The following is a 26,224-nucleotide window of genomic DNA, read 5'->3' as shown; positions in this document are numbered from 1 at the left end:
GTGTTAAGTTGGATGTCCTTTGGGTGGTGGACCATTCTTGATACAAACTGTTTTGAGTCTGAAAACCCCAGCAGTGCTGCAGTTTTTGACACTCAAACCATTGCTTCTGGCACCTACTACCATACCACGTTCAAAGGCACTTAAATATTTTGTCTTGTCCATTCACCCTCTGAATGGCACAATGCATGTCTAAATTGTCTCAAGGCTTAAGAAGCCTTCTTTAACCTCGCTCCCGCTCTCTGACACCTACCCTCTTTCCATTTATTGTAACAAGCATCCTCACCACATGAGCACCGAGTAACACCGCACACCCATGGACATTGAAAAGTAGTTGCAATTTGGAGATGACATAATACAGAAGCATGTCTGTTATACAAAATAAATTCATATAATGCACACCGCCAACTCAAACAGCTGTGTGCAGCCTACTGTAGCTGCTGGTAAAAGTAATTTAAAGCCTATAGGCTACTTTATCATTCAGGATGTAACTTTCCAGTGCTACTATTTTTGCCAAGTAATGTTGCTTTTAGAACCTCTTAAGGATCCAACCTGTTTTTTTTTCTCCAATTTTCGCCTAAAATGACATACCCAAATCTAACTGCCTGTAGCTCAGGACCTGAAGCAAGGATATGCATATTCTTGGTACCATTTGAATGGAAACACTGACATTTGTGGAATTGTGAAATAAATGTTGGAGAATATAACACATTAGATCTGGTAAAAGATAATACAAAGTATAAATTTTTTGTACCATCGTCTTTGAAATGCAAGAGAAACGCCATAATGCATTATTCCAGCCCAGGCGCAATTTAGATTTTGGCTGCTAGATGGCAGCAGTGTATGTGCAAAGTTTTAGAATGATCCAATGCATATCTGTTCAAAATGTTGTATCAGACTGCCCAAATGTGCCTAATTGGTTTAATAATACATTTTCAAGTTCATTACTGTGCACTCTCCTCAAACAATCGCATGGTATTCTTTCACTGTAATAGCTACTGTAAATTGGATAGTGCAATTATTGTTAAAGTTGTCTGTCCTGAAAAATGTTCATGTTACTTACAACCTCATCCTAATCACATATTAGCCTATGTTAGCTTAACCACCCCATGGGGGGACACCGATCCTATAGAGGTTAAAACTAAATCAGACAACCCCATAGTACACGTGTCAAACTCATTCCCTTGTACTTGATTGAAGGTCACTAATTAGTAAAGAACTCTCCTCACCTGTTTGTCTAGGGGTTCATTGAAAGGGGAAAAAACAGCGGACACTAGGCCCTCCATGGAATGAGTTTAACACCCCTGCCATAGTAGAATAGTTGACCTATTTACCTAGTCGGCTTGATGTGTGTTCTATGTGAGAGAAATACGGTGCTTTCAGACCCCTTGACTTTTTCCACATTTTGTTACGTTACAGCCCTATTCTAAAATGGATTAAAGTATTTTTTTCCCCCCTCATCAATCTACACATAACACCCCAAAATGAAAAAAAGAAACAGGTTTTTAGGAAAAAAAGTTCAAATTCATAAAAAATAACATACCTTATTTACTTAAGTATTCAGACCCTATGAGACTCAAAATTGAGCTCCGGTGCATCCTGTTTCTATTGATCATCTTTGATGTTTCTATAACTTGATTGGAGTTCACCTGTGGTAAATTCAATTGATTGGACATGATTTGGAAAGACACACAGCGGTCTATATAAAGGTCCCACAGTGCGCCTTTTACTGAGGAGTGGCCAGACCGAAGCCGCTCCTCAGTAAAAGGCACAGGACTGCCCGCTTGGAGTTTGACAAAAGGTACGTAAAGGACTCTCGGAGCATGAGAAACACGATTCTCTGAAAGAAATATTGAACTCTTTGGCCTGAATGCCAAGCTTCACGTCTGGAGGAAACCTGGCACCATCCCTACGGTGAAGCATGGTGGTGGCAGCATCATGCCGTGGGCATGTTTTTCATTGCCAGGGACTGTGAGACTAGTCAGGATCGAGGGAAAGACGAACGGATTAAAGTACAGAGATCCTTGATGAAAAACCTGCTCAGAACAACGACCCTAAGCACACAGCCAAGACAACACAGGAGTGGCTGTGGGACAAGTCTCTGAATGTTCTAGAGTGGCCCAGCCAGATCCTGCAATTGAATCCTGTCGAATATCTCTGGAGGGACCTGAAAATGGCGGAGTAGCGACGCTCCCCATCCAACCTGACAGGGCTTGAGAGGATCTGCAGAGAAGATCCCCAAGGCTTGTAGCGTGCCAAGCTTGTAGCGTCATATCCAAGAAGACACTAGGCTGTAACTGGCTGCTTCATTAAATAGTACCCGCAAAAAAAACGTCTCAACTGTGAAGAGGTGACTCTGGGATGCTGGCCTTCTAGGCAGAGTTGCAATGAAAAAGCCATATCTCAGACTGGCCAATAAAATACAAGATTTAGATGGGCAAAAGAAAACAGACACTGGAGAGATGAACTCTGCCAAGAAGGCCAGCATCCCGGAGTCACCTCTTCACTGTTGATGTTGAGACTGGTCTTTTGCGGGTACTATTTAATGAAGCTGCCAGTTGAGGACTTGTGAGGCGTCTGTTTCTCAAACTAGACACTCTAATGTACCTGTCCTCTTGCTCAGTTGTGCACCGGGGCCTCCCACTCCTGTTTCTATTCTGTTTAGAGCCAGTTTGCGGTGTTCTGTGAAGGGAGTAGTACACAGCGTTGTACGAGAAGTTCAGTTTCTTGGCAATTTCTCGCATGGAATAGCCTTCATTTCTCAGAACAAAAACAGACTGACGAGTTCAGAAGAAAGGTCTTTGTTTCTGGCCATTTTGAGCCTATAATCAAACCCACAAGTGCTGACGCTAGTCTACTAGTCTAGCTAGTCTAAAGAAGGCCAGTTTTATTGCTTATTTAATCAGAACAACAGTTTTCAGCTGTGCTAACATAATTGCAAAAGGGTTTTCTAATGATCAATTAGCCTTTTAAAATTATAAACTTGGATTAGCTAACACAACGTGCCATTGGAACACAGGAGTGATGGTTTCTGATAATGGGCCGCTGTATGTAGATATTCCATAAAAAAAATCTATTTTCCAACTACAATAGTCATTTACAACAATATCAATGTCTACACTGGAATTCTGATAAATGTTATGTTATTTTAATGGACAACAAAATGGCTTTGCTTTTTCAAAAAACAAGGACATTTCTAAGTGACCCCAAATTTTTTGGAACGGTAGTGTATGTGTATATTATATAATATGTGTATATTATATAAACTAATTCTTGAATCCAAATAACTTCAGATCTTCATTGTAAAGGGTTTAAACACTGTTTCCCATGCTTGTTCAATGAACCATAAACAATTAATGAACATGCACCTGTGGAACGGTCGTTAAGACACCAACAGCTTACAGACGGTAGGCAATTAAGGTCACAGTTATGAAAACTAAGGACACTAAAGAGGCCTTTCTACTGACTCTGAAAAAACACCAAAATGAAGATACCCATGGTCACTGCTCATCTGTGTGAACGTGCCTTAGGCATGCTGCAAGGAGGCATGAGGACTGCAGATGTGGCCAGGGCAGTAAATTGCAATGTCCATACTGTGAGACGCCTAAGACACCGCTACAGGGAGACAGGACGGACAGCTGATCGTCCTCGCAGTGGCAGACTACGTGTAACAACACCTGCACAGTATCGGTACATCCGAACATCACACCTGCGGGACAGGTACTGGATGGCAACAACAACTGCCTGAGTTACACCAGGAATGCACAATCCCTCCTTCAGTGATCAGACTGTCCGCAATAGGCTGAGAGAGGCTGGACTGAGGGCTTGTAGGCCTGTTGTAAGGCAGGTCCTCACCAGACATCACCGGCAACAACGTCGCCTATGGGTACAAACCCACCATCGCTGGACCAGACAGGACTGGCAAAAAGTGCTTTTGTCTGACGAGTCGCGGTTTTGTCTCACCAGGGGTGTTGGTCTTATTCGCGTTTATCGTTGAGGGAATGAGCATTACACCGAGGCCTGTACTCTGGAGCGGGATGGAGGTGGAGGGTCCGTCATGGTCTGGGGCGGTGTGTCACAGCATCATCGGACTGAGCTCGTTGTCATTGCATGCAATCTCAACACTGCGTTACAGGGAAGACATCCTCATCCCTCACGTCGTACCCTTCCTCCAGGCTCATCCTGACATGACTCTCCAGCATGACAATGCCACCAGCCATACTGCTCGTTCTGTGCGTGATTTTCTGCAAGACAGGAATGTCAGTGTTCTGCCATGACCAGCGAAGAGCCCGGATCTCAATCCCATTGAGCACATCTGGGACCTGTTGGATCGGAGGGTGAGAGCTAGGGCCATTCCCCCCAGAAATGTCCGGGAACTTGCAGGTGCCTTGGTGGAAGAGTGGGGTAACATCAAGAACTGGCAAATCTGGTGCAGTCCATGAGGAGGAAATGCACTGCAGTACTTAATGCAGCTGGTGGCCACACCAGATACTGACTGTTACTTTTACCCCCCCTTTATTCAGAGACACATTATTCCATTTCTGTTAGTCACATGTCTGTGGAACTTGTTCAGTTTGCCTGTTGAATCTTATTTTCATATAAATATTTACACATGATTAGTTTGCTGAAAATAAACGCAGTTGACAGTGAGAGGACGTTTCTTTTTTTGCTGAGTTTATTATTTGTACGTTTTCCTGAGTCTAACCTTTCCATAGAGGGGTGATATATAGCCTAAACTGTTCGGATGCTACAGACAGAAGTGGGCAGATTGGCGGTACCGACTTCAGACGAATCCCTTGACACTTGTGGGTGTCGTAGAGCAGAACTGAGAACACCATCACGTTCATGAGTCATCTTTCCAGAGTGGATCTTGGGCCAAACCGTTCCATCCCTACAGATTTTTGGGATGTCTCATGTTCTCACAAACACCGCTGTAGCTCGGCCACCTTCCACTCCTGATGCGGAAGGCCACCATTGGCGGATGCGGTGGATTGATTGTCAATGTGTGTTTGCTTACTAGCCACACGTCAGGTTGACCAAGGGTTAAGCCTTTACCTTTTCAACCAGCTTGGTCTTTTGTGTGGTATTGTTCTTGAACTCCCAAATTGGTGAGTAATGTCATTAGGTTCCATTAGGCTTGTTCCATCTGGGAAGGAGGGAAATTGTATTATGATGTGTCTGAGGCTGCCGTAATCAGATCTGAATGTCAAAATCAGGGAAGTGACTACCTCTGGATGGCTTTTGCTCTGTCGTGGTTTGAGGCCTCTGAACTTGGCGTGAACTGAGGAAGGAAAATCTTCTGCATTGTTTTTGTAATTCAGAAACAATGACAAATTAGACACTGCATCTTTGAGACCCCTGGCCTGATGTACTATCAGTAGCGGAGAAAGTAGGCTGCACTAGACACTGGTTGGTGAGAAATCTAGACGTAACCTTTTGAAAGACATGTTAGTCAGCAGCTCGCTCTGTGTGGTTTGCCTCATTAGCCTAAAAATCACTCATGCTGGTAATTGTCTCTCACCCTTCCATCATATTTCTTTCACTTTTATTTAAACCTGTTACCACTGATATCAGAGATAATCTTCTTGAACTGCACTTTTGGTTAAGGGCTTGTAAGTGAGCATTTCACGGGTTGTATTCGGGGCATGTGACAAAGTTTGATTTGATTTTAATGGTGGTGAGAGGAGGAAAGGAAGCCATGAAGATCCGATTTACCCTCCGATTCCCTCGTTTCTCTTCTCATCTACTCCGCCCCCTCTTCAGATGCTGCAGGATTGTGCGAAGGCTCGTCGGGAGGTAGAGCTCCACTGGAGGGCGTCGCCATGCTCTCACATCGTACGCATCATGGACGTCTACGAAAACCTCTACCAAAGCAGGAAGTGCCTGCTCATCGTCATGGAGTGGTGGGTGACTGACACACACACACACACACACACACACACATTTAGCCTATGTTATTCAATGTTTTCTCTCTCCATTTTAGTATGGATGGAGGTGAGCTATTCAGCCATATTCAAGACCGAGGGAACCAGGCATTCACAGAAAGAGGTAATGAGTAGGGCTGTTATGGGGACCGTATTACCGCCACACCGGCGGTAACGAGTCATGACAGTCAAATTCCATGTGACCGTTTAGTCACGGTAGTTAGGCTTCTCCAAGCTCTGATGCTGCTGATGGTCATTAGTAGCCTACCAAACTTGCTAACTGCCTGGTACTCAGCACTCTGTTGTCCCTCTATTCACTCTGACATCAATGCAAATGTAATCTAAAATCTAATCAAACACTTCATGAGCTCATGTTGTGCAACATTTCTATAACTATGCAATTGCGGTAGAAAACAATGATGACCTCTATTAAAAAGAGGATCCCATCAGCTTTCTATAGACTATACCTACTATATTTATTTCTTAACTTTCCAAATATTAAGCACATTGCTTCTCTTTACTAGAGGAGTATAGCCTACCTGGCTGGCATGAAAATGAACCACGGGAAAAGAGTCCTCCATTTGCTATTTAAGCGCATAGGTGACATCAGAGTTGGGAAGTAACGGATTTCATGTAATCTGTTACATGTAAGAGATTACGAAAAACCGGTAACTAATCCTTTACCAGCTGAAATATTGTCATCAGATTACAGATACTTTTGAAAAACTAGAGAATTACATCGAGGATTACTTTTAAATTCAGAAAGGATGTTTGCGTTAAGAAAATATTTCACACTTCTCTAATAAGGATTGAAAAAAGGCGCAAGTTTTTAAGTTTGTTCCACCTGAGTGAGTCTGACCACAAGTCAGAGACCACTGTGATGACATGCCAAATGTGTAGGCTACAGTCCAAGCTATGTCTTTCAATGCTGCGACTGCTGTCGGCATCCAAAGATTATCCAACTTGAATAATAGCTTGGAGATAAGGATGACAGCAGTGGTGTAGTCTATGGGGATACGGATATCACTTATTATTCATATCTACATAGCGCATTGATGTGAATCCTGCTGCTGCTGTCATTTAGCTATTTGGGCCTTACGGATTGTGGTTGTTGTGGATGGCTGTTCACAAATTTCAATGTGTATTTGAACTCAATAATTGTTGAATTCAAGAACTTTAAGCTGCCTATCAATCATTGTTTTTGAAACCAGTGGAAAATCTGCTCTTGCAACAGCAGATCCCAGCCTATGGAATAAAAGTGGGGCTTTTATTGCTCAATCTAATTCATGCTGATAAGGATTTTTTTTATCAATAGGCCTAATTTGCAGACTTTTGATAGACTTAAAGGGACAATCTTTAGTTGCTGCATCCATTTTTGGACTTAATTCAATTATCTTTACATAAATTATATATTTATTATTATTATTATATGTAGTAGAAAGCGATGGGTTAGAAGAAGCCTACATAACCAACCCATAAAGTAAAATGTAACATCCATATATGGCCAAGTATGTAAACTTTAACAGTGATTTATCCTGCAATAGATGTCATTCAATTGGTAACGTACATTTTTGTCTTCTAATGCCTCTTAAGGGGAAAGTAATCAGATTACATTCAGTTACTTTTAGATTACTGAGTTTGGGTAATCCAAAAGTGACGTTAATGATTACAATTTTGGACAGGTAACTAGTAACTGTAACGGATTACATATAGAAAGTAACCTACCCAATCCTGGATTACATATTTTTTTCCGCTGCTCTGTTTCGAGACAGGTGCATGATAATGGTCCATTCTAAATCAAAACACATTTCACATGTATATTATTTAGGATATGGAATGACGAACTTAAATCAAGAATAGTGTGATGGGTGACAATATTAGCCTATCACTTGTGAATGATGCCTAGCTGTTGCGCATGCTTTTTTTGTGACTTTCCAAATCATAGTCGCACACCTCATGTAGCCTAGCCCATAGGCCTATATGTTCTGGTAAGGTTTGTATAACAACTAAAGTGGGCAAATAACTTCTTTAAATGAAACACATTAATCTGCTTTACATCGGGTGTAGAGCCTAACTGACATGCATACACAGTGTGTGAATTTCAAGTTTGGGGAAGATAATTTTCACCATAAAAATGCACCTTTTTATAATAAAAGCATTACATGCACTTTTGAGAATGGTGTTTTGCTGCTAATGGAACATTCGCTCATATAGCCTAATAGTTGATCAACATTTTAAGCTAAACAATCTCATCTGTTAGGTTCATTTCATAAATGTGGACAGTTCTTCCAATTTCTTCAATATGCACCTCGGAATTGGATAAGTAGGCGTGCAGTTGCGTCCCCGATGTGTCTATCTTCACTTGTAGCCTGTGAGAAAGACTCGATCACATGACGTAGAGCCATGTGAGTGAGAGGTGCTTCGGCACTCAGCCGGGAGAAGGGAATAATAATTATTATATTCAGCACAAGGGCCACTGGCCGCAAGACGCATGGACTTTTTTAGGGGGCATTACAAAGGAGATGCAGCTGGGAAATTTGAGGCATTATCAAGTGCTTGTCATATTGTGAATGAGAGACAGATGAAGTGTGTACAGCCTTCGCAAAAAAACAGCAGACCTCATGCCTTTCATGTGACATTTTTCAAATCATCATTAGTCGCATCCTGCAGCCTTAGAATGTATTAAAAATCAAAACATACAGTTGAAGTCGGAAGTTTACATACACTTAGGTTGGAGTCATTAACTTGTTTTTCAACCACTCCACAAATTTCTTGTTAAACTATAGTTTTGGCAAGTCGATTAGGACATCTACTTTGTGCATGACATAAGTAATTTTTCCAGAAATTGTTTACAGACAGATTATTCCACCTATAATTCACCATATCACAATACCAGAAGTTTACGTAGACTAAGTTGACTGTGCCTTTAAACAGCGTGGAAAATTCCAGAAAATGATGTCATGGCTTTAGAAGCTTCTGATAGGCTAATTGACATCATTTGAGTCAATTGGAAGTGTACCTGTGGATGTATTTCAAGGCCTACCTTCAAACTCAGTGCCTCTTGCTTGACAAGGGAAAATCAAATGAAATCAGCCAAGACCTCAGAAAAAAATTGTAGACCTCCAAGTCTGGTTCAGCCTTGGGAGCAATTTCCAAATGCCTGAAGGTAACACGTTCATCTGTACAAACAATAGTACACAAGTATAAACACCATGGGACCACGCAGCCGTCATACTGCTCAGGAAGGAGACACGTTCTATCTCCTAGAGATGAACGTACTTTGGTGCGAAAAGTGCAAATCAATCCCAGAACAACAGCAAAGGACCTTGTGAAGATGCTGGAGGAAACGGGTACAAAAGTATCTATATCCACAGTAAAACGAGTCCTATATCGACATAACCTGAAAGGCAGCTCAGCAAGGAAGAAGCCACTGCTCCAAAACCGCCATGAAAAAGCCAGACTATGGTTTGCAACCGCACATGGAAACAAAGATCGTACTTTTTGGAGTAATGTCCTCTGGTCTGATGAAACAAAAATAGAACTGTTTGGCCATAACGACCATCGTTAAGTTTGGAGGAAAAAGGGGGACGCTTGCAAGCCGAAGAACACCATTCCAAACATGAAGCACGGGGGTGGCAGCATCATGTTGTGGGGGTGCTTTGTTGCAGGAGGGACTGGTGCACTTCACAAAATAGATGGCATCATGAGGCAGGAAAATTGTGGATATATTGAAGCAACATCTCATCTTCCTGACTGATGTCGCAAAGGGGTCTTCCAAATGGACAATGACCCCAAGCATACTTCCAATGTTGTGGCAAAATAGCTTAAGGACAACAAGGTCAAGGTATTGGAGTGGCCATTACAAAGCCCTGACCTCAATCCTATAGAAAATGTGTGGGCAGAACTGAAAAAGCATGTGCGAGCAAGGAGGCCTACAAACCTGACTCAGTTACACCAGCTCTGTCAGGGTGAATGGGTCAAAATTCACCCAACTTATTGTGGGAAGCTTGTGGAAGGCTACCCGAAACGTTTGACCCAAGTTAAACAATTTTAAGGGCAATGCTACCAAATACTAATTGTGTATGTAAACTTCTGACCTACTGGGAATGTGATGAAAGAAATAAAGCTGAAATAATTTATTCTGACATTTCATATTCTTAAAATAAAGTGGTGATCCTAACTGACCTAAGACAGGGAATTTTTACTAGGATTAAATGTCAGGAATTGTGAAACTGAGTTTGAACGTATTTGGCTAAGGTGTATGTAAACTTCTGACTTCAACTGTAGCCCAACATTTGTATCACAACTAAAATTACGTAAATAACTCTACATGAAGAATATAGGAGTACCTCTTTCTTTGTTAACCACTCAACACAGAATAGCTGCATGAGTGCACTCCCTCATTGTATTCATCTATGTTCAATTGTATTCGTCATGCTATAAAATGCCATTGAATTCAAGGCAAATGTTGTCTGCTAAATGAACTAGTTTTGCCCACAGCCATATGGCATAGGCAGATCAGGGCCTAACATAAGGACAACTCAGAGTATGCTTTTCTGTTAATCTGAAATAGACCATTTTTCTTATGTTTCTTTAGACCTGTCTAAAATAAATAATGGATTTATTGTGAAGCTGTAGGCTATATTACATGGCTTTATTAGACTTTTTAAAATGTAGATGTTCCAAAGGTCTGGATCAGTGGCTTGTAGGCTATGCATCGAAGCCAGTAGATGCTAAATGTGTATGTTAATTAACGGTCAGTTACCGTGAGACCGGCAGTTATTTGCTTGACAATCACCGGCTGCCAAAATTTCATGACCCCGCCACTGCCCTAGTAATGAAAAATAATTTCTCTAATTTCTGACCATTTTGAATAATGTATTCCTTCTAGAGGTCGACCGATTTACTTAGGGCCGATTTTCAAGTTTTCATAATAATCGGTAATCTGCCTTTTTGGACGCTGATTAAATTGCAATCCACGGAGACTGCGTGGCAGGTTGACCACCTGTTTCGCGAGTGCAGCGTCAAAAGGACCTTGTGGCTACCAGGAGACAAGGTAAGTTGCTAGTTAGCATTAAACTTAACTATATAAAAAAAACAATCAATCTTCACATAATCACTAGTTAACTTCTATGGGCTTGGTGGGATGCAAGCGTCCCACCCCTGGTACACCCTATAAACAGCAGGTGAAATATCAAGAGCGCCAAATTTGAAAACAATTAAATGTCAATTCAAATTTCTCAAACATACAACAATCTTACACCCTTTGAAAGATAAACATCTCCTTAATCTAACCACGTTGTCCGATTTCAAAAAGGCTTTACGGCGAAAGCATAAAGTTAGATTATGTTAGGACAGTACATTCAAAATAGCTGTGTGTAATGTTTTGTCAATGCAAAGACGGGCGTCACCAAAAGCAGAAAACCAGCTAAAATTATGCACTAACCTTTGACAATCTTCATCAGATGACACTCCTAGGACATTATGTTAGAACAAAAAATGCATGTATTGTCTATGAAGTTCATATTTATATCCAAAAACAGAATTTTACAATGGCGTTGATGTTGAGAAAATAATTTTCCCTCCAATACCGCCAGTCAATCAGCACAACAAATTAAATAATTACTATTCGAAACCATTGGTAAAATATTATATTGTCATTCAAAGAATTATACATTAACATCTCGTGAACGCAACCGCATTGCCAGATTTAAAAATAACTTTACTGGGAAATCACACTTTGCAATAAACGAGGTCCTGTTCTCAGAAAAATAGGCTTGGCGATACAGACTAGGCGCCATGTTGGAGAGATCTAAAATCAAAAATACTATGTAAATATTCCCTTACCTTTGATTATCTTCATCAGAAGGCACTTCCAGGGATCCCAGGTCCATAACAAATGTAGTTTTGTTCGAAAAAGCTCATAATTTATGTCCAAAAAGCTCCGTGTTGTTAGCGCGTCCTGTAGGCTACTCAAAAACATGAACGTCGCCCGCCGGACTTGTCTTCACCAAAGAGGGAGAAAAAAAATATTTACGTTCGTTCAAACATGTCAAACGTTGTATAGCATAAATCATTAGGACCTTTTTCAATCAGAACTTCAATAATATTCAAGGCGGACGATTGCATTCTCTTTTAAAACGTATTGGAACGAGAGTACCCAAACATGCACTCGCGCGCCAGAGTAGTATTGGCCATCCGCTTATGACCAACGTTCCAAGTCTCTTGTTCGGTCAGTTTTCACAGTAGAAGACTCAAACCACTTTGTAAAGACTGGTGACATCTAGTGGATGGCGTAGGAAGTGCTCAATGATTAATAAGTCCCTGTGTTTCAATGGCATAGGCTTAAAAGTAATTCAACACATCAGGTATCCACTTCCTGTCAGAATTTGTCTCAGGGTTTTGACTGCCAAATGAGTTATGTTATACTTACAGACACCATTCAAACAGTTTTAGAAAATTCAGAGTTTTCTATCCAAATCTGTTAATAATATTCATATCTCAGCTTCTGAGTTGGTGTAGGAGGAAGTTAAAAATGGGCACATATTTTTTTCAAAATTCTCAATACTGCCCCCTAGCCCCAACAGGTTAACTACACCTGGTTGATGTTATTACTAGGTTAACTAGCTTGTCCTGCGTTGCATATAATCACTGTGGTGCCTGTTAATTTATCATCGAATCACAGCCTACTTCAACTTCGCCAAACGGATGCGGATTTCACAAAAGAGCATCCGCGAAAAAAGCACAATCGTTGCACTAATGTACCTAACCATCAACATCAATACCTTTTCTTAAAATCAATACACATAAATATATTTTAAACCTGCATATTTAGTTAACCTCTATGGGCTAGGTGGGATGCTAGCGTGCCACCCGTGGTGCACTCCATCAACAGCAGGTGCATTTCAAGAGCGGCAAATTTGAATCCAAATAAATGTCAAAATTCTAATTTTTCAAACATACAACTATTTTACACCCTTTGAAAGATAAACATCTCCTTAATCTAACCACGTTTTACGATTTCAAAAAGGTTTTACGGCGAAAGCATAAATTTAGAGTATGTTAGGACAGTACATTTACAAGAGTTGTGTGTAATGTTTTGTCAAGTCAAAGACAGGGTCACCAAAACCATAAAACCAGCTAAAATGATGCACTAACCTTTTACAATCTCCATCAGATGACACTCCTAGGACATTATGTTAGACAATGCATGCATTTTTAGTTCTATCAAGTTCATATTTATATCCAAAAACAGCGTTTTACTATGGCATTGATGTTGAGGAAATCGTTTCCCTCCAATAACCGGCAGTCAAGTCAGCGTCACAAATTAAATAATTAAAATTAGAAAACATTGGTAAAATATTATATTGTCATTTAAAGAATTATAGATGTACATCTCTTGAACGCAATCAACTTGCCAGATTTAAAAATAACCTTACTGGGAAATCACACTTTGCAATAATCTGAGCACTGCGCCCAGAAAAATACGCGTTGCGATACAGACTAGCCGTCATGTTGGGGAGATCTAAAATCGAAAATACTATGTAAATAATCCATTACCTTTGATTCTCTTCATCAGATGTCACTTCCAGGTATCACAGGTCCATAACGAATGTAGTTTTGTTCAAAAAAGCTCATCATTTATGTCCAAAAATCTCCGTCTTGTTAGCACATGATCTAAGCCAGCCGGACTTCTCGTCATGAACGAGGGGAAAAAATATATTTACGTTCGTTCAAACATGTCAAACGTTGTATAGCATAAATCATTAGGGCCTTTTTTAACCAGAACATGAATAATATTCAAGGTGGACGAATGCATACTCTTTTATAACGTATTGGAACGAGGGTACCCAACATGAACTCGCGCGCCAGGTGTCTAATGGGCCATCATCGTTCCATGGCTCTTGTTCGGTCAGATCTCCCTCCAGAAGACTCAAAACACTTTGTAAAGGCTGGTGACATCTAGTGGAAGCAATAGGAAGTGCCAAAATATTCCTCAGCCCCTGTGTTTTTCAATGGGATAGGTTTAAAGGTAATACAACACATCAGGTATCCACTTCCTGTCAGAAAATGTCTCAGGGTTTTGCCCGCCAAATGAGTTCTGTTATACTCACAGACACCATTCAAACAGTTTTAGAAACTTTAGAGTGTTTTCTATCCATATATAATAAGTATATGCATATTCTAGTTACTGGGTAGGATTAGTAACCAGATTAAATCGGGTACATTTTTTCTATCCAGACGTGCAAATGCTGCCCCCTAGCCCTAACAGGTTAAAAGATTCACGTTAGCAGGCAATATTAACCTCAATGGGCCTCAACAGCCAGTGGAATCCTGTGGCGCGATATTCAAATACCTTAGAAATGCTATTACTTCAATTTCTCAAACATATGACTATTTTTACACCATTTTAAAGACAAGACTCTCGTTAATCTAACCACACTTTCTGATTTCAAAAAGGCTTTACAACGAAAGCAAAACATTAGATTATGTCAGCAGAGTACCCAGCCAGAAATAATCAGACACCCATTTTTCAAGCTAGCATATAATGTCACATAAACCCAAACCACAGCTAAATGCAACACTAACCTTTGATCTTCATCAGATGACACTCCTAGGACATTATGTTATACAATACATGCATGTTTTGTTCAATCAAGTTCATATTTATATCAAAAACCAGCTTTTTACATTAGCATGTGACGTTCAGAACTAGCATACCCCCCGCAAACTTCCGGGGAATTCGCTAACATTTTACTAAATTACTCACGATAAACGTTCACAAAAAGCATAACAATTATTTTAAGAATTATAGATACAGACCTCCTCTATGCACTCGATATGTCCGATTTTAAAATAGCTTTTTGGTGAAAGCACATTTTGCAATATTCTAAGTACATAGCCCAGGCATCACGGGCTCGCTATTTAGACACCCGGCAAGTTTAGCACTCACCATAATCATATTTACTATTATAAAAGTTTGATTACCTTTTGTTGTCTTCGTCAGAATGCACACCCAGGACTGCTACTTCAATAACAAATGTTGGTTTGGTCCAAAATAATCCATCGTTATATCCGAATAGCGGCGTTTTGTTCGTGCGTTCCAGACACTATCCGAAATAGTAAAGAAGTGTCGCGCGCAATTCGTGACAATAAAATTCTAAATATTCCATTACCGTACTTCGAAGCATGTCAACCGCTGTTTAAAATCAATTTTTACGACATTTTTCTCGTAGAAAAGCGATAATATTCCGACAGGGAATCTCCTTTTCGGCAAACAGAGGAAAAAATCACAAAGGCGGGGGCGGTCGGGTCACGCGCCTAAGCCCAGTGTCCCTTGATCGGCCACTTGAGAAAGGCGATAATGTGTTTCAGCCTGGGGCTGGAATGACGACATTCTGTTTTTTCCCGGGCTCTGAGCGCCTATGGACGACGTGGGAAGTGTCACGTTAGAGCAGAGATCCTTAGTAAATGATAGAGATGGAAAAGAAGTTCAAGAAATGGTCAGACAGGCCACTTCCTGTAAAGGAATCTCTCAGGTTTTGACCTGCCATTTGAGTTCTGTTATACTCACAGACACCATTCAAACAGTTTTAGAAAATTTAGGGTGTTTTCTATCCATATGTAATAAGTATATGCATATTCTAGTTACTGGGTAGGAGTGGTAACCAGATTAAATCGGGTATGTTTTTTATCCAGCCGTGTCAATACTGCCCCCTAGCCCTAACAGGTTAACAAAGACCGTAATTCATTTTCCAAAATGTTACGTACTTATGACATAACATTAAAGGTTGTGCAATGTAACAGCAATATTTAGATTTGGGGTTGCCAGCCGTTCGATAAAATACAGAACGCTTCCGTAATACACTGAAAGAATAAACGTTTTGTTTTCGAAATGATAGTTTCCGGATTTGACCATATTAATGACCTAAGGCTCGTATTTCTGTGTGTTTAGTATATTATAATTAAGTCTATGATTTGATAGAGCAGTCTGAGCGGTGGTAGGCAGCAGCAAGCTCGTAAGCATTCATTCAAATAGCACTTTACTGCGTTTGCCAGCAGCTCTTAGCAATGCTTGAAGCACAGCGCTGTTTATGACTTCAAGCCTATCAACTCCTGAGAATAGTCTGGCAATACTAAAGTGCCTATAAGACCATCCAATAGTCAAAGGTCCATGAAATACAAATGGTATAGAGAGTAATAGTTGACACGTCATAATTCTTATAATAACTTGCAGCTGAACTTGAAAGGGGTTCCTTCGTTATTTTACCGTTCATCTCTTCTGTAGGGAATGTCTTGAACTACTTCAAATAAGGTCTGTGTTTCGTGCAGGCTTAAACCACCTCAGCGTGTTGATGCTCGTGTAAATCTTGCAAATATAAGGTAAAGTTTGTCAACATATTTTCATAAATCCACTCTACAAAAAAAAAAACTATCTTTGCTTATATTTAGCCAGTATTGATCAGAGTTACCTTGTCCTATGGATATCTACACAGTTATCAAATTGGCAAGGTGGTGTAAGCCTACACGAAACACAGACCTTCTTTTGAAGTGAATCTAAAAATATCCTATGGAATAAATGATTGAAGGAAACGCTTTTCAGATTTTGCTGGAAGGTGTCATGGGAATTATGAATCACACTTTGGTAGTCAATTCTTACCATGCCCATTATTAAAATAGGATTTCCTGCATATAGAAATTAGTTTTTGTTTTCAACATTCATTACAGGTAACTTAAACTATAGTTTTATTATTCAAACAGTTGAGCGTATTTGTCTCCTAAGCAGACTCTTCAAGTGTCCTTGTCACTTCAGAGAGCTGTGCGTGTGTGTACGATTATATTAATTTTACAGACGGCAGAGAAAAGCAGAGCACCAGTGTGGGACTATTACATTGAATTGGCACCAGGGAAAGCAAGGTGTCTTATTTGTGAGAAAGCTGTAGGTCAAAAAATACCACCAACCTGTGGAATCACCTTAAGAACACACATCCAAAAGCTCATAAGGAAGCAGTGATGAAAAAAGCAAACAAATTCTTCACAAGGAAAAGGTGATACAGACACGTCACAGGCTACAATATTACAACTTTTTAATAAACAAACAAAATGGCAAGACAAAAGACCCAAGGGCCAAGAAGATGGATGAAGCAATTTTTGAGATGATTGCCACTGACAACCAGCCATTCACAGTGGTGTCTGATGTTGGTTTTAAGTGGCTGATTACTCTTGCTGAACCCTGGTACAGGATCAAATATGAAAAATTCTACCTCCACAGAAATGCTAGATAAAACACCATGAAAGAGTTGTGATGAAAGTGAAGAATCTGGTGGCACTAGTGAATGCTCCACACATGGCATTCACAACTGACTGCTGGTCAGGCACTACAGAGTCCCTGATGAGCCTTACTGGACATTTCATTGACAATGTCTGGACAAGAAAGCAGGTTGTGCTGAATGTCAAGACTATGACTGGATCACACACAGGAAACTACATCAGAGAGATGTTTTTGACCATGTTGGAATACTGGGAAATCCACACTACGTGTTGTGCTGATCCTCAGGGACAGTGGGGCAGACATGGTGAAAGGTATGAGACTGGCAGAGCTTCCAGACTTCAGCTGCGGTGCACACACCCTACAGCTTGTAATCAATGATGGCCTATCCAGTCAGAGAGCTGTGCTAGACATTATTGCCATGTTGAAGAGCTGTGCAACTCACTTTGACCACTCTGTACTGGCCAAACAGAGGCTGAGGGTCATTCAGGAAGCGCTTGGCCTTCCCAAACACAGCATCATCCAAGCAGTTCAAACTCGCTGGAACTCAACACTACACGTTGCAGAGGATGTTTGAACAGTGGCGGGCACTGAATGTGTATGCAGGTGAATACGGACACATCAGCAGTTTGTCTGCTGCACAGTGGGACATTGTCTCTAACCTAATTGAGACTCTGGCACCTATGGAGGAGGTGACACTGGAGATGTGCCACTCCAACTCTACAGCTGCATGCATCATCCCCAGTGTGTTGGTGCTGATGCTGCAGCAGGAGGTTTCTTCTACTCAAGGCATCAACTTTACGGAAGACCATCTTGGACAGTCTGACAAGGTGGTTCTCCAAGGCCGAGGAGACCAAGTGCCTGGTGTTGGCAACTGTCCTGTATCCACGTTACAAGAGCTACGCCTTCACCTCAGGGACAGCATGAGAGAAAGCAAAAGAGTGGCTGAAGGAGGAATCTGACCTACTAAAAAAAAAAAAACAGAGCCACAGCAGAAGGGACTAGTGAAGAGGAGGACCCAGATCCAGGTGCTAAGAGTCCGGGTAGATCGGCCACCCAGTCTGGTGGACAGCCTCTACACTAGAATCCTTGGGAGTCAAGAGGGCAGTCCAGTGAAGTTTTGAAATTGAGTTGAAGCGTTACCTCACAGAGCCTGTCATTGACAGAAAGAGCGGCTTGCCTTTGGAGTGGTGGAAGCAGAATGAGGACAGACTTCAATCACTCGCTCCACTGGTAAAGAAGTTTCTCTGTTCCCCACCTTCTTCGGTCCCAAGCGAGAGAGGTGGGGCTCATTTTATGATAAGCAGAGGAGCAGACTGACAGGGGAACATGCAGACAAGCTCTGCTTTCTGCACTACAACCTAAAACTTAACTGGGAATATTGAAGACTCATGTTAAAAGGAACCACCAGTTTTCGTATGTTCTCATGTTCTGAGCAAGGAACTTAAACGTTAGCTTTTTTACATGGCACATATTGCACTTTTACTTTCTTCTCCAACACTGTGTTTTTGCATTATTTAAACCAAATTGAACATGTTTCATTATTTATTTGAGACTACATTTTATTTTATTTATGTATTATAGTAAGTTAAAATAAAAGTGTTCATTGTTCATTCAGTATTTTTGTAATTGTCATTATTACAAATATATATAAAAATTGGCTGATTTTAATTGGTTTCGGCTTATTTTGGTCCTCCAATCTGTATCGGTGTTTAAAAATAGTCGGTCGACCTCTAATCTCTTCACTCCACTGGTATTCAACTCTGTCTTTCTCTTCTCTCCCACCCTGTCTAGAGGCCTCTGACATCATGAAGAGTATAGGAGAAGCCATCCAGTATCTGCATGCCATTGACATCGCTCACAGAGATATTAAGGTAAAGTCTGTCTGGTGATTCAATGAACAGAATTATACTAAACATCTCTTTTGCATACATGTTCAGTCCAATAAATAAGTATGCTATTTTCTCGTCCGTCAGCCAGAAAATCTGTTGTACACCTCCAAAAAACCAGATGCACTCCTCAAACTAACCGATTTTGGGTTTGCCAAAGAAATCACCACACTCAACTCCCTGGCAACGCCATGCTACACCCCTTATTATGTTGGTAAGGGCACGCAACTCAGTCTTACTGGTTTAATAGTACGGCCTACCCTGTTAGTATAATTATTCATGAATATTTCAGTGGCATTGACTATTAAGTTCATAAAATATATGGCTTCAATGTATTTTAAGTCTGTATTTCCTCTCCTTGATCCCAGCCCCTGAGGTTCTTGGTCCAGAGAAGTACGACAAATCCTGTGATATGTGGTCTCTGGGTGTTATCATGTATATCCTGTAAGTGATACAAAATAGCTTGACAGCATGAATCAATTCCCAATAACTGCAGTGTACAAGACGTAGCACCTTACGTGGTTCTTATATATTTTCCTCTCCTCCTCCGCCTAGGCTGTGTGGATATCCTCCCTTCTACTCTAACCACGGCCTGGCCATCTCCCCTGGGATGAAAAAACGCATCAGGAACGGACAGTACGAGTTCCCCAACCCAGAGTGGTCTGACGTGTCAGAGGACGGTAAGAGAGAAGACAGATATTTACAGTTGAAGTCGGAAGTTTACATCCACCTTAGCCAAATACATTTAAACTCAGTTTTTCACAATTCCTGACATTTAATCCAAGTAAAAACTCCCTGTCTTAGGTCAGTTAGGATCACCACTTTATTATAAGAATGTGAAATGTCAGAATAATAGTAGAGAATTATTTATTTCAGCTTTTATTTCATCACATTCCCAGTGGGTCAGAAGTTTACATACACTCAATTAGTATTTGGTAGTATTGCCTTTAAATTGTTTAACTTGGGTCAAACATTTCGGCTTGCCTTCCACAAGCTTCCCACAACAAGTTGGGTGAATTTTGACCCATTCCTCCTGACAGAGCTGGTGTAACTGAGTCAGGTTTGTAGGCCTCCTTGCTCGCACATGCTTTTTCAGTTCTGCCCACACATTTTCTATAGGATTGAGGTCAGGGCTTTGTGATGGCCACTCCAATACCTTGACTTTGTTGTTCTTAAGCCATTTTTCAAAAACTTTGGAAGTATGCTTGGGGTCATTGTCCATTTGGAAGACCCATTTGCAACCAAGCTTTAACTTCCTGACTGATGTCTTGAGATGTTGCTTCAATATATCCACATAATTTTCCTGCCTCATGATGCCATCTATTTTGTAAAGTGCACCAGTCCCTCCTGCAGCAAAGCACCCCCACAACATGATGCTGCTACCCCCGTGCTTCACGGTTGGGATGGTGTTCTTCGGCTTGCAAGCCTCCCCCTTTTTCTTCCAAATATAATGATGGTCATTATGGCCAAACAGTTCTATTTTTGTTTCATCAGACCAGAGGACATTTCTCCAAAAAGTACGATCTTTGTTTCCATGTGCGGTTGCAAACCATAGTCTGGCTTTTTCATGGCGCTTTTGGAGAAGTGGCTTCTTCCTTGCTGAGCGGCCTTTCAGGTTATGTCAATATAGGACTCATTTTACTGTGGATATAGATACTTTTGTACCCGTTTCCTCCAGCATCTTCACAAGGTCCTTTGCTGTTGTTCTGGGATTGATTTGCACTTTTCGCACCAAAGTACGCTAGGAGACAGAACGTGTCTCCTTCCTGAGCACTATGACGGCTGCGTGGTCCCATGGTGTTTATACTTGTGTACTATTGTTTGTACAGATGAACGTGTTACCTTCAGGCATTTGGAAATTGCTCCCAAGGCTGAACCAGACTTGTGGAGGTCTACAATTTCTTTCTGAGGTCTTGGCTGATTTATTTTGATTTTCCCATGATGTCAAGCAAGAGGCACTGAGTTTGAAGGTAGGCCTTGAAATACATCCACAGGTACAGCTCCAATTGACTCAAATGATGTCAATTAGAAGCTTCTAAAGCCATGACATCATTTTCTGGAATTTTCCACGCTGTTTAAAGGCACAGTCAACGTGTATGTGAACTTCTGAACCACTGGAATTGTGATACGGTGAATTATAAGTTATATAATCTGTCTGTAAGCAATTGTTGGAAAAAGTACTTGTCATGCACAAAGTGGATGTCCTAACTGACTTGCCAAACTATAGTTTAACAAGAAATTTGTGGAGTGGTTGAAAAATGAGTTTTAATGACTCCAACCTAAGTCTATGTAAACTTCCCACTTCAACTGTATATGGGCTGGTTTCAAAATGAATGTCATGACTTTGGTAATTATGTGAATTGCTTAAAACTTTGTTTTTTCCTGTGTTTTCTCTCTCCCAGCCAAGCAGTTGATCCGCCACTTACTAAAGACTGAGCCCACCCAGAGGATGAGCATCACAGAGTTCATGAACCACCCCTGGATCAATGTAAGCACAGCACCCTTCTGTTATCCCCCAGTCCAGGCAGTATGACCATGAAGCAATCGTTGTCGATTGTTATGAAGATACATACTGATTATTCACTAGCTGCTTTCAATGCAACTAGACAACAAGAAGACAACACAGTGCAATACATTTTTGTTTTTTCTGAATGGAATTTCACAATTCTCAAAAGTTATCATATTACATTTTTATTTAACCTTAATTTATCTAGGTTAGTCTCATTGAGATAAACATATATTTTTCAATAGAGACCTGGTCCAACCAAGACAGCAGCAGAGGGAAACAATGATTCAGATAAATATCAAACATAACACATACAGTGGGTATAGAAAGTCACCACCCCCTTTCAAAACCTTTTTTTCTGGCTTTTACACACAGTAAGCCACAATATCCAGGTGTGGGGAAAAAATCTAGAAAATGTATTGACATTAAAACAGTAAAATACCCTATTTGGATAACTGAACACCCCCCTGAGTTAATACTTAGTGGAACCACCTTTTGCTTGAATTACTTACTTTGTACACGTAGACTGTGCAAAATTTGCCCATTCTTCCTTGCAGAATTGTTCAAACTCAGACAAATTGCATGGTGACCGTTCACGGACTACACTCTTCGAGTCATTCCACAGATTTTCAATGGGATTTAGGTCGGGGCTCTGTCTAGGCCACTCAAGGACATTCACCTTCTTGTCCTTCAGCCACTGTACTGTTACTTTGGCAGTGTGCTTTGGGTCATTGTCATGTTGAAACGTGAACCATCTTCCTATTTTCAACTTCTTGGTGGAGGGCTGTAGGTCTTCCTCAAGAATCTATCGGTGTTTTGCACTGTCCATTTTCCCTTCTCTTCTGACAAGTGCTCCAGTCCCTGCTGAAGAGAAACACCCCTGCAACAGGATGCTGCCACCGCCAAGCTTTACTGTACTTTACTGGCATGGGGTTCTTTGGGTGGAAAGATGTATTGGATTTTGACCAAAGCACCTTTTGCCACTTGGCCTTAGAATCTACGATGTGCTTTTTGGCAAAGCTCAAACAAGACTTGATGTAGCTTTTTTGAGGAAGGTTTTTTTCTTGCCATAGAGGTCAGATTTGTGGAGCGATTGTGATATTGTGGTCATATGCACACTTGACCAGTCTTTTCCATAAAGGCCTGAATCTCACTCAGTCGCCATTGGCTTCTTGTTAGCCTCTCTGATCAGTCTTCTCCTTGCCCGATCATCCAGTTTGGAGGGATTGCCTGATCTATGCAGGGCTGGGTGGTGCCATACGCCTTCCACTTAATAATGGTCTTAACTGTGCGCCGAGGGATAGACAAAGCCTTTGACATTTTTTTATATCCATCCCCTGACTTGTGTGTTTCCACAACTTTATCTCGTAGATCCTTTGAAAGTACCTTTCCACCTATAGTGGATTATTTGCTTTGAATTGCTCTACTAAGCAGTGGAGTTCTCTATGAACAACTGCTTTTATTCTGAACTAATCAAAGTCACTACAATTGACCACAGAAGCCAATTAGCTTGATTTGTGATCTGGAGGATGGTTGGTTATACTTCACGTTTGCAATTGCAATTCTAAGGGGGTGGTGTTCACTTATCCAAATAGGGTATTTTACTTGGATTTTGTGGGTTACAGTGTAAATAAAGCTGGAAAAAGTCAAATTTTGTGTTTTTAAATTTCAAGCTGTAAGGCAACAAAAGGTGAACATTTTGAAAGGTGGTGGTTACTTTCTATACCCACTGTTAGCAGTTGATGTTATTCTTCAATAACACAGCCCCCAAAGCAAATCAGGGGGAGAAAAATAGGTTTATTCAAAGAAGAAATCATAGATGTTATGTTGGGAAGTAGATGGTCAATGTTCATTCTTCCCTGTCCTCAAGGATTCTCCACAGAACAAAGACAGGAGGTATTTTATAACCCCTAACCCTAGCCTTTGATTGACCAATTAGAATTCCTTGCAGTAAAATTGGGCCAAAAAACAAGTATCCTGTTTCAGGCTCAATGTATAGACGATTCAGACCAATGAGATCTTGCCACATGAATCCAGGACTGAAATCCCTACACAGATTCTAACCAGAGTTGATTTTCAATTCAACATATTTCCATTGATCGTTAATTTCCTATTGACCTCTAGTGTTGTGTATTATCTTAAAATATTCTTACACCACTGTACATTGCAATTACAGAAACATACAAGCGTCATGGATGAAGTTAATCATATGTACCACCGCATGAAGTCCTAATGACAATCACATTCTTCAGTCAACCAAACTAAACTGGCCATGTGATGTCAACACGACACATTTGCTGTCGTAGCGTATTATGTTGTTGCACTCATCCTTTTTGTGCCTGGTGGTCCAGTCTGTTTGTGCTTAAGCTAACTTTTCTCTGTTTTGCTTCTTTGTCATACCAAAGAAACTGGCCTCTCAGTAATGTTAACTTGGCAACCATAAAACCACATACGGTATGAGACCGGGCTCATCTTTTGCAACAATGTTTTTTTGTAATAATTGAGTTGCTAGAGTTGCTGAATACTTTTCACATTTCCAATTTGATCCTATATTCATGTTCCTTGATTGGACACAATGTTTTTTCCAAAGCAATGCGCTAATCTAAGCTGGTCTCCCTACAGCAGTCTATGGAGGTCCCTCAGACCCCTCTCCACACCAGTCGTGTGCTGCAAGAGGAACAGGATGTCTGGGAGGAGGTCAAGGTGAGCACTGGCACTGCAGTGATGTGAATGCATTCTTTCTGCATCAAACTTGGATCCACACACCTCTAGCATGCAGATTGAGCACAAAAACAACAATATCCTACTATAGACTGTACAAAATACAGTGTTTTGGTCTGCTTCTATCTACACAATTGCGCATTTGCTCCTTTGGAATTTCTTGGTCCTTTACACATTATTTATAATTGTTTCTATGTGATATGCTAATGGTGTGATTTTTGTTACTAGGAGGAAATGACAAGTGCCCTGGCAACCATGAGAGTGGACTATGAGCAAATCAAAATCAAGACCATCGAGGATTCGACCAATCCGCTGCTGATTAAGAGAAGGAAGAAGGCAAACAATGCAGCCACTGAACCACCGGGCCTGTGAAACAAAATAACTTACACACACACGCACGCCCTTCATTGTGGTGAAAGAGAGCTGAAAGGGCAAACAGGGATTATTAAGGGGTGAAAGTCTGAATCTCCAGAAATATTACATTTCCAGTGTTTTTAACTTCCTTTGTCGCTGTTTTATTCTCATCGTTTTACCCCTTTAATGTTTTTTTCCCCCCACCTTGCCATTCAAGGTAAAGAACCATTTTGTTCATTTGCTTTTTTTGGCCACATAGAGATAAGATGTTTATCGTCACATCTCGGTGATGTACTGGGTTTTTCTGTCGTTGTTGCTGATCACTATGCAAGCTGACTGCACTGTAACTAATCCAGTATCTGACCCAGCTCTGTTCTGTGTTTTATCATTGTTGATTCCCCTCAGTATTGGCCACATGTTTTTCTAACTTTATCTATGGGTCTTCAGATGATACTGCCATGGGTAGCTGAGAGACCATGAAAACATTGAATGCTCCTCCAGTTATACTGTGGATCCATAATCATTTTCTGCTATGCACTTGTTAACTACACAATGGCGGAAGCATCATTTTTGTTTATGTATAATTGAATGGGCTTTAGTTTCTTCTTCCTTTTTAGTTGTCATTCATTGTATATACATTTTCTATTTGTTGTGTAGGGTTTTTGTTGCCCTGAACTCTTTGCTTTTGTTTTGATTGGACTTCTGAATTGTATGACTGCAGTTGAATGTGTTTTCATTGTTGGTTGGGTTTGATTTCTTAGCCAACGCACCTGTAGCCAAAGTTATAGTCACCATATTTTTAGAGTGGACTGACTGTTTAGAAAGACTGTGTGCCTTGAGGACTTTGGGAAAAATCCTTACTTGATATTTGTGCCCATAGCCTAAATTTTCACACACATCTCCCATTGAGGTTATGCATGATTGACACAAGTTCAAGGTCTGTGCACTAATCTCAAATTCGGATTTTTCCCAATGTGATGACAGTGGGGGAATATTCAAGCCACTTTGGCAGTAGCAAATGTACATTGTGTTATCAAATATCCAAACCATGAGATCACAAAATCCCCACATCCCACAGATGTTGTAGCCCACTTCACAATTATCCTGATGAAAGTCACAGTTCAATGCTGATTGCACTTGTTTAAATATATTTTCAGTGAATTCCCACTAATGAACTATACAACACAAGTGTCACTATCAGTTTCCACACAGCAGCAATAATGTTGTTAAGCGTTTCTGCTGTGTTAGGTGATGGGGAACACTGAGCGCAAGGGCACCATTGTAATGCATGGGGGTATGGCAGTACACATATGACATGTAGCACTGGCTGTCTTTTGGATTAAAACTTGTACAAAATCCCTTATCCGCTCAAATGTGTTGATTGATGTGTGACTGGTGGTGTTGTGCCAGAATCCTAAAGTAGCCTTGATGTCAAACTGGCAATGCAGGACATTATCCTGTTTGTGCAGCCCTGTACCACCCTCTGCTGTCATGGAGATGGAAAGACAACCTCTGATATAGTGTCTTCAGAAAGCATTCACAACCCTTGACTTTTTCCACATTT

General features: G+C 40.8%; 1 protein-coding gene across 1 annotated transcript in view; it reads left to right on the top strand.

The window, feature by feature from the left end:
• LOC106571864 (MAP kinase-activated protein kinase 2) overlaps nt 1-26,023 on the top strand; it is a 39,722-nt gene extending 13,699 nt beyond the window's left edge. The window contains exons 2-10 of the mRNA XM_014145367.3: nt 5,761-5,900; nt 5,981-6,045; nt 18,985-19,064; nt 19,167-19,293; nt 19,448-19,523; nt 19,635-19,759; nt 21,482-21,567; nt 24,208-24,288; nt 24,535-26,023. Of these exons, the coding sequence (XP_014000842.1) occupies nt 5,761-5,900; nt 5,981-6,045; nt 18,985-19,064; nt 19,167-19,293; nt 19,448-19,523; nt 19,635-19,759; nt 21,482-21,567; nt 24,208-24,288; nt 24,535-24,678 (924 nt within the window). The 3' untranslated portion in view covers nt 24,679-26,023. The remainder of the gene's footprint in view (nt 1-5,760; nt 5,901-5,980; nt 6,046-18,984; nt 19,065-19,166; nt 19,294-19,447; nt 19,524-19,634; nt 19,760-21,481; nt 21,568-24,207; nt 24,289-24,534) is intronic.
• Nucleotides 26,024-26,224: the final 201 nt, after the last annotated feature.

Source organism: Salmo salar, chromosome 15, assembly GCF_965601325.2.
Source record: "Salmo salar chromosome 15, fSalSal1, whole genome shotgun sequence".
Classification (NCBI taxonomy): Eukaryota; Metazoa; Chordata; class Actinopteri; order Salmoniformes; family Salmonidae; genus Salmo; species Salmo salar.
The sequence above is the reverse complement of the archived record's forward strand: the minus strand, read 5'-3'. Positions and strand labels throughout refer to the sequence as shown.